The sequence below is a fragment of the Babylonia areolata genome, chromosome 11 (genome assembly GCF_041734735.1).
Source record: "Babylonia areolata isolate BAREFJ2019XMU chromosome 11, ASM4173473v1, whole genome shotgun sequence".
Taxonomy (NCBI): Eukaryota; Metazoa; Mollusca; class Gastropoda; order Neogastropoda; family Buccinidae; genus Babylonia; species Babylonia areolata.
The window spans coordinates 26,087,584-26,097,583 of record NC_134886.1 but is presented as its reverse complement, the minus strand read 5'-3'; the positions used below and the strand labels follow the sequence as shown (position 1 = coordinate 26,097,583).

General features: G+C 42.8%; 2 protein-coding genes across 2 annotated transcripts in view; both read left to right on the top strand.

Moving 5' to 3' along the window:
* Positions 1-426, top strand: part of LOC143287192 (uncharacterized) — a 13,823-nt gene extending 13,397 nt beyond the window's left edge. The window contains exon 6 of the mRNA XM_076595135.1: positions 342-426. Coding sequence (XP_076451250.1) covers positions 342-426 — 85 coding nt within the window. The remainder of the gene's footprint in view (positions 1-341) is intronic.
* A 9,329-nt stretch (positions 427-9,755) lies between these two features.
* The window catches only part of LOC143287191 (uncharacterized protein C17orf113-like), a 1,686-nt gene continuing 1,441 nt past the window's right edge, over positions 9,756-10,000 (top strand). Inside the window, exon 1 of the mRNA XM_076595134.1 lies at positions 9,756-10,000. This exon is cut by the window's right edge and continues 1,441 nt beyond it. Within this exon, the coding sequence (XP_076451249.1) occupies positions 9,756-10,000 (245 nt within the window).

Sequence of the window (10,000 nt, the reverse complement as noted above, 5' to 3'; positions counted from 1 at the left end):
ATATTATACTGGGAAGGCCTGTGTGTGTGTGTGTGTGTGTGTGTGTGTGTGTGTGTGTGTGTGTGTGTGTGTGTGTGTGTGTGTGTGTGTGTGTGTGTGTGTGTGTGTGTGTGTGTGTTTGTGTGTGTGTGTGTTTGTGTGTGTGTGTGTGTGTGTCCGCGACTGAGTTATCATTGTCATCAGTAGGATATTTAGTTAACTGATGGTGTCCTGCATAATTCGAATCCGAACATGCACATGAATGAACACCGCAAGAAATGGCTCAGCATCAGTGCAGGGTCTCCACTGGTGAGTGGGCTTCAGGCGACCTGACATCAGCAGTAGTAGCTCCTTGTGGACAGTGGGATGAATCTGGGCCGCGTGGATGTGTATGGAGATCTGGAACTGAGCGACGTGGGAGTAGTGCCGCTGAACAGGTTCAGATGAAGAGGCAGCAGCAGCAGTAACAACAACAACAAACAAAACAAAACAAAGCAAAGCAAAGCAAGTTTGCAGAGAAGATCTCAAAAGGGAACTATGTAACTGTTTGCTTCTGTACGTACATTTAACAGAGACTACACAATCATCAGCATTTACGGATTAAAGAACGAAAACAATGGTCATGGAGACTGTATGATTATCAGCATTAAGGGGAGCAAACAACGAAAACAATACCTACAGAGACTATAATTACGATTATTAGTGATGGAGTCTCCCGTCGGACCGACGGATGAGTAGGCAGGCAGGCTTATCTGTCGGGGTGTGTGTCCTCATAGTCGTTCCGACATTAACCTGGTTGCCTGACCATCACATGTGACTTCTTTTTTTTTATATAGTGAAGTGGAGTTGCGCAGTCCCTTCCCCACTCTCTCGCCTACCGACGCTCAGAGTCCCACAGGTGCAGATACTGCAGTATTCATGGATTAAAGAACGAAATCAATGCCCATCGTTTTTTTGAAGACCACACTGGCGAGGAATTGTTCACAAATTGCTTTTCATGACTATAAGCCATGCGCAGAACTCTACAGAACAGCTTGTTCTTCCGTGGATTTGTGGATTTGTATTCGACTGAGCTTCCACTCAGAGAGAGAGAGAGAGAGAGTCAGACAGACAGACAGAGATTGAGTGACAGACATACAGACAGAGAGACAGAGGGACAGAGAGATACAGACAGAGGCAGAGACAAAGAGGTTAGAGGGCAGAGACAGATAGATAGACAGTGACAGATGGAGAGACAGAGATAGAGAGAAAGAGAGACACAGAGACAGCAACAGAATAAGCATTAATAGACTGGAGGAAACGCAGACATTTCTGCCAAAGTGGAACAAAAACACACACTCGAAGTTGGCTATTAAAAGATCTCGTAATCCAGTGTTGGGTGGATCATGGAAACAAGAACATACCCAGCATGCACACACACCCCACCCCGAAAACGGAGTATTGCTGCCTTCATGGCGGAGTAAAAACGGTCGCACACGTAAAAGCCCACTCGTATTCATAAGAGTGAACGTGGGAGTTGCAGCCCACGAACAAACGAAGCAGAAGAAGAAGAAGAAGAAGAAAGGCTACGAAAACCTTTACACTGGTGGAGATTGGATTCTTGTGTTGGACCCTGTTTATGATTGTCATAATTACAAACACCTGCATAATGTAAAAGCTCAAGAACACACTAATAGCATGATAAGCTTTGGTGAGATACGGATGGAATTAAATCCTAGAGTTAGGAGATAATTATATGTGGCAAAGATCCAAGCCTTTTTGTAGAAAAACAAAAAACAAAAACAAAACAAACAAAACAAACCCGAATACAAAAGCAGGCATTTTCTGCTGTTGTATTTAAAACACAGACATAAAATCAGGCTATAAAGGACTGAACATGCTATGATGGCATCAACACACCTTAATTTCCATTGATTATTTGTCTTCAAATTTTCACATTATAAAAAAAAAAAGTTCTCTTGTGAATGATAAAAATAAAACTGTAGAAGACATAAAAGGTGTTATAAAAACTGATCACCGAAGAATATTCATGCAGCTTTTCCCTATTATCGGGAAGTGCTTTTGAATATTCATTCATAAACGAGAAATGCATTCATCTATTCTGAATATGTTATTGTTTATAATGTGTTTATCAGTCATTAAAGTGAGATCAAATACAATTGCGTAAGCCACAATAAGAAACAGTTCGACTTGTGGTGAATATATTAGATAGTTGGAATAAAAACAACAACAAACAAACAAACAAAAAAGCTTTGCAATGAAACTTACATCAAACGACGAAGAAACATACGAACTAAACACTGATAAAACATTGATAAAGAATGGGTAATTCAAAGTAGAATAAAAACAACAACAACCAAATGGAGTGAGTTCCTCTCCAATCATGAGCACGATGGGTGACTGAAGACAAGACAAGACAAGACAAATTCTTTATTATCGAGGGTAATAGATAAGCACTGGCGCGCTTTTTTCATCCAATCCCCGCCCTGAAACTGGGCATACACTACACAAAACTACATTATATATGCCACTGCTTGCACTACACAATGCTGCTTAAAGTCATAGAATGCGAATACTATACTAAGGTAAAAGGAGGAGGAGGAGAAGAAGAAGAAGAACCCCCCCCCCCCCACCCCGAAATATGTCTGTAATCTTGAGAATGGACACATAATGCCAGCACACAACTGCGCAGAATAACTTTATAATAAAAGAACGGTGATGAAATATCAGACATGATCAAAAACAGCAAACGAAATAAAGTATGCAATTAATCCCAGTTTATCAACGACAACAACGTCGTCATAGCTGGAAACGTCATTCGTCTATAACCTGATATTTATCATCAAGCATTGAATAAGCATTGAGGAGGACACACACCGACAGTTAAGCCTGCCTGCCTACTCATCCGTCGGTCCGACGGGAGACTCCATCATCATTGAAGAAAGATGACCCACCATAGCTTGCTATTTTCCATCTCATGTTTGTGAACACAACAGCACAAAATCACCTCAAACGAACTGTGCTGGCCCAGAGGTTTTATGTATGAATTTCCATATACATGTCTTTCGGTGTCTCTGTGACAACCTTCCCCCACCTCAGTTTTGTCTTTTGGTGTTACTGAAAATCAGTCCTACTGCCCATCCCCCCCCCCCCCCTCCGAAAAAAATGTAAAAAAAAAGAGGACAAAAACAAATCAAACAACAGCATCCCCCCCCCCCCCCCACCCCCCCCCCCCCCCCCCAAAAAAAAAAGGAAAACAAAGAAAAAAAAAAAACCCCACTCCATCCCAAAATTGTCTTTTGGTGTCACAGTAACAAAAACACCCCCCGCCCCAAATTTGCCTTTCAGTGCCACAATAACACACCCTCCTCCAATTCTATCATTTGGTGTGGCAGAAACAAAAACACCCCCCGCCCCAAATTTGCCTTTCAGTGCCACAATAACACACCCTCCTCCAATTCTATCATTTGGTGTGGCAGAAACAAAAACACCCCCCGCCCCAAATTTGCATTTCCGTGCCACAATAACACACCCACCTCCAATTTTGTCTTTCGGTGTTACAGTAAAAAAAACAAAAACAAACAAAAGCAACAACAACGACAACAACAACAACAACAAAAAACAACTCCCCAAATTTGCCTTTCAGTGCAACAATTGCACACCCTCCTCTAATTTTGTCTTTTGATGTCGCCCCAAATTTGCCTTTCAGTGCCAATATAACGCACCCTCCTCTAATTTTGTCTTTTGGTGTAGCAGTGCCACAAGTATTTTCTGGAGCTTATAGAGTTTATCATTGGGAAGGCCAGCTAAGAGAGAATTACAATAATCTAGGCGGGATAAAATGAAGGCAACAGCAAGTTTGTTGGCGGCATCAACAGACAGGAAGGGGCGGATTTTACTAATCTTACAAAGCTGAAAGTAAAGAACTTTACACAGGTGGTTCACATGAGTTTCCACCGTGAGGGATGGATCGAGGTAAAAACCAAGATTGCGGACAGAACTAGAAAAAGACATTTCTATGCCAGAACAAATGATAGACGTTGTATTTATCTGCTTGAGCTTATTTTTTATTACCAGTCATCATAAGTTCTGTTTTGTCGTCATTCATTTTTAGTTTGTTTTGTTTCATCCACATTGCTACATTTTCTATATCAGTTTTAAATTTAGAAGCTAAACATGGAATTTCAGAGGGAATAGTAGAATCATGCAGTTGAGAATCGTCAGCAAACAGATGATAGTGAGGTACAGACTGTTGAATGATCAAATTTAGACGTTGTGTGTACATTGTAAAGAGTATAGGCCCCAGGACGGAACCTTGTGGTACCCCATATCTGAGCACAGACAGGTTTCCATTTACAAGGACAGAGTGTGTGCGACCTGATATGAAACCATTTCAGAACAGTACCACTGAGTCCGAACACAGCACACAAACTTTTGACCATAATTTCATGGTCTATCGTGTCAAATGCTGCAGAAAGGTCCAGCAGTGGCAGAATGGATACATTGCTTGCATCAGATGCTAGCAACAGATCATTGACCACACATAATAAGGCCGTTTCCGTGCTGTGTCCCTTCTGTACGACTGAAATGGCTCCAGGAGACTATGCATCTCAAGGTGTTTCATAAGCTGGCCAAGCACAATACGTTCAAAAACTTTAGACAGAAATGGGAGGTTTGATACTGGTCTATAGTTTTTCAGGTTTTCGGGATCAAGACTGGCTTTCTTCAAAAGGGACACACCAAGGCAAGAAACAACAACAACAACAACAACAAAAACAAGAAAAAACAAACAAACAAAAAACCGACCTCCCAATCTTGTCTTTACATGTCAGAGTGCGAAAAACATCCCCGACCCAAACATTTTTGTCTTTCGGTACCTCAGAAAAGAGATGACAAACTAAGAAAACAAAAACAAATACAAACAAGCAAACAAACCAACACCACCCTCCAAAAAAAACAAACAAACAAAACGAAAAAACAAAAAAACAAACAAACCAAAAAACCAACAACAAAAGCAACAAACAAAAAACAACCACAAACAACAACAACAAAACCCCAAACCCCGCATTATTGTCTGCCAGTGCTATAGTCAGAACCCTCAGTGTCACAGTAACACAGACGCCGCCCCCCCCCCCCCCCCCCAACCCCAAAGATCCTTGACTTTCGGTGCTATAGTAACGTAAGCACCCTTTACCCCTAATTATTGTTTGTCTTTCAGTATCACAATAACAAAAACACCCTCCCAACCTCCGATTTCATCTTTCGGTATCACACAGTAAGACAAACAAAGAAACAAAAAAAACAAAAAACAAAAAATCCCACCCCAAGTTTGTTGGTGTAAAAAAACAACAACAAAAACAAAACAAAAACAAACAACAACAACAACAACAAACCAGCAACAAAAAGTCTTTCAGTATCGCAGGCAAGATACTTGCCAGGATCCTACTAAACCGCCTCACAGCACACCTTGACCAAGGTCATTTGCCTGAGAGCCAATGTGGATTCCGGAAAGAGCGCGGAACCACCGACATGGTGTTTGCTGCAAGGCAGCTGCAAGAGAAATGTCAGGAGCAAAATGCTGATCTGTTCTCCACCTATGTCGACCTCACTAAGGCCTTCGACACCGTGAGTAGAGAGGGACTGTGGAAGATCATGGCCAAGTAACGGATGCCCTCGGAAATTTATTTCCTTGGTCAGCCAATTCTATGAAGGCATGCAGGCTCGAGTCCAGGACAAAGGCGAAACATCTGCTCATTTTGCTGTCACAAATGGTGTCAAGCAAGGCTGCGTCCTGGCTCCAACGCTGTTCAGCTTCATGTTCTCTGCAATGCTTACTGATGCCTTCAGAGATGGCGATGTTGGAATCGGCCTAAAGTACCGAACAGATGGCAAGCTGTTTAACCTCAGAAGGCTTCAAGCAAAAACGAAGGTCATGACAGACATCATCAGAGACTTTTTGTTTGCTGATGATTGTGCCCTCAACGCTGGATCTGAAGCTGACATGCAACTCAGCGTCGACAAGTTTGCCACTGCCAGCAGGAACTTCGGCCTTACCATCAGCACGAGGAAAACTGAAGTTCTCCATCAGCCAGCCCCAGGGAAACCCTACGTTGAGCCCAACATCACAGTCAACGGTCAGAGACTCAGTGCGGTGGAGCGGTTCACATACCTTGGCAGCACACTGTAACGAAATGCGACCATCGACGATGAAGTGAACGTCAGGATTGCAAGAGCAAGCGCAACTTTTGGTAGACTCAGTGCAAATGTCTGGAACAGAAGAGGCATTAGTCTTGAGACCAAGCTAAAGGTCAACAGAGCAGTAGTTCTCCCCACACTACTGTACGCCTGCGAAACTTGGACAGTGTACCAACGACATGCCAAGAAGCTGAACCACTTCCACACAACATGCCTCAGGAAGCTACTGAACATCAAGTGGCAAGACAGGACCCCAGACACAGAGGTGCTCGCAAACGCCACCCTTCCCAGCATCTTCACCATCCTGATGCAGTCCCAGCTTCGCTGGGCTGGACACGTGGCGCGCATGCCAGACCATCGGCTGCCCAAAAGGCTCTTCTATGGCGAGCTGCAACAAGGGAAGAGATCACACGGAGGTCAGAAGAAGCGCTTCAGAGATACTCTGAAAGTCTCTCTGAAAGCGTTTGATATCAACCCTGACTCCTGGGAGGAATCTGCTGTGCACAAAGGCGCCAAGTTGTGCGAGGCCAACAGGACTGCTGCAGCTGTTCAGAAGAGGCAGGCCAGAAAGTCACGGGCAAACAAGCTCCCTGACAATGGTATGCCTGTCTTTATCTGCCCCAACTGTCAGCGAACATTTCGTGCGCAGATTGGACTATTCAGCCATCTGCGCATTCACAGATAGATTCATGAGCATCCTCCCCCCCACCCCACCACCACCCTCCCCCCATCCCCCAGCTGGATGACAACGATGGTCATCATCGATCTCGATGGACACACCACCAACAAAAACACCCACCCACGATCAATTTTTTCTTTCAGTGTCACAGTGACAACCTCTCCCCCACCCTCGACCCCCCACCCAGCCGCCGCCCCCACCCCCTCGCCCCCGCAACACACACACACACACACACACACACACACACACACACACACACACACACACACACAGCCTTTGGTCTTCGTAATCACAGCGATTACCAGAAACATGTATGCTCTTGATCAATTGCATTAGTAGTGTATAAACTTTCGGATACAGGCAACCTGAAACTGATCCAGTGGCACAGAATGGCTGACACGCATTGTCAATTACAACAGTGATGATGAAATCCTTTCAGGCGGAGGGGGGGCTTTAATGCAATGTCCATCAGCTTTGATTGAAAGCAAATACGTGTCTTGTCAGTTTCTGTCGCGGTTTTTGATTTTTTTCCTAAAAAATATATCACTGCCGCGCTACGTGTAACAGAAACATGGGGAATTTCATTGGAGGAAACTGGATTTTAATTGAGATGGATGGATTCTTTGAGCTGTGTCTGGTTAGTGATTTAAAAGCGAAACAAGACTCCGGTAATGACATTGCCGTGTTCGTGTTCAAATGGACAATTAGCTGGTTTAGAAAAAAAAAAAAAGAAAAAAAGAAGTCACTTTTCCTGTATCTGTTGAAGCTGTAATATTTCTTTCTTAAAAAAAAATATATATATATATATATTAGTAGTAGTAGTCTTTTTATGTATTATCTATTATTTATTTATTTTATTTCAGTTATTTTTTTCATTTATTTACATATTTATTTTATTATATTATTATTATTATTATTATTTATTTTTATTTATTCATTTATTTCATTGTCTTCTCGAGGCCTGACTAAGCGCGTTGGGTTACGCTACTGGTCAGGCATCTGCTTGGCAGATGTGGTGTAGCGTATATGGATTTGACCGAACGCAGTGACGCCTCCTTGAGCTACTGATACTGATACTCTTTTGAACGTCAGCGCTTTTTTTTTTTTTTTTTTTTTTAATTTGCAGAAACATGGAATTTTCTCTCTCTGTCTCTATTTCTCTGTCTGTCTCTCTTATATGCATGTTCATATGATTGATGTATTGCACCGCTTTTAACTCTTTCCATACGAACGGCGAAAGAGACGACGTTAACAGCGTTTCACCCCAATTACCATCATCAAAATATTGCAAGCGGAAGGCTCTTATACTGAAAACGTGAATGTTGACAAAGAATACCACAATTCTGACGACGGAAGCTAAAGGTTGGGTCATTCAGACACCCACTGGACATCCGAGGGGTCTGTGTAGAGGAGAAGAGAGGACTGGCCGTACTGAGTGAGTTAATGGGGCTTAGGCCTTCCTGAAATGTCTGTCCCGAATCTCTCTCTCTCTCTCTCTCTCTCTCTCTCTCTCTCTCTGTGTGTGTGTGTGTGTGTGTGTGTGTGTGTGTGTGTTCAAGTTGAATTTGTTAATGTCGTCAAGCAATATCAATGACGTACATAATTCTTCGGTATTCTTATATAAGACATTCAAATAAAGAGAATTTTATACTTCGTAAAACAGCTATAACGTACTGTTTGTTGTCTATATATTCACACGGATGCAATGTACTTTTTGTTGTCCACATCAATGCTTATTTGTTTCTATATTTTCATTGACTTGTATTATGTTTACGTAAACCCCCTTCGCTCGCAGGCTGTGGCCTGATTGTGAATAAACCATTCTAATTCTTTCCCTCCCCCCCTCTCTCTCTCTCTCCCCCCCCCCTCTCTCTCTCAAAAGCATAGATGAAGAAAGGGCTACATTTGGATGGTCAATTTCGACATTGTAATTATATGATGTGTTCGTATTGATATGGTGGGTTCAGGGTTCGCGTTAACTGGCAATTACCAGTAAATTACTGGTTATAAAGAGGAAATACTGGAAATTTTTTAGCTGTCAGTCCCAGGGACTGGTTTTAATTTGCTGCAACTGGTTAGAGATTAATGGGGGGAAAAAAATAAATAAATAAAAAATAAAAAGGCTGAAAAACAAAAGAAAGAAAAAGTTGATCGTTCATAAGGCTTCAGCACTTTAATTGCCTTATCTTTCAACCAGCCCTCTCCCCTCTCCACCACCCTCCTGCCTCTTCGCACACATGCAGATTGTCACGTAGGCCTAGCCATCAGTAATTGATGAAGGTACAGAGCAGAATAGCGACTGTCCCATAATAAAAGCTGTACAGACGCGCTTTACTGCCTGTTATTCGCAACTTCTCCCAGACGTCTGTCTGTCTGGGTCGTCGCTTGTGATGCTAGGCTAAGTCGCGTCATTACAATTTTCAAACTGGATGCAGCAGAGCCAGTACTTATTCACGCGCCTATTCATTGAATGATCAGTGGGATCACAATGGCAGAAAAGAACCAGCAGTCGATTTTTTCATTTTTTTCACGAAGTGGAAGAAGTGATTCAGACAGGCAGCCCGAAAGAAGCGCAGGTTCAGGCAGTTCAGACCGACCACAGACTTCGAGTGACAATACTCCAATCAGCTCCACCAGCACAGAAGATAGGCCTAGCACCAGCACTAGCAAAAGAATTAAATGCAAGCATGATAAATTCAGAGAATCATGGCTGAAAGATTTCAGATGGCTGGAGGTTGATGCAAGTGATGAAATGACAATGTACTGTAAAGTGTGCATCAAAACCAAACAGAAAAATGGTTTAACTAGGGGATCACGAAATTTCCAGTATTCTACCCTGGCAGACCATGCAAAGAGTGTATCTCATAAGGCAGCAGTAGCAACAGACACAAAACAAGCCTCCATGGTCCCACACTCTGAAGCAGCCCGTGCTGATGAAAAAGAATGTGTGAAAGCGCAGTTACGAACTGTGTTATGCATGTCAAAACACAATATCGCTGCCAATAATTTTGGAGCACTGATTGAACTTCAGGAGGTGAATGGAGTACAGTCACTGAAGTCAGGGCCGGTCTACACGCACCACTCTTCAGTGTCACAGATGGAACAGTGTTTGGATGATATTACCAAGCAGGAAATCAGAGAAAAACT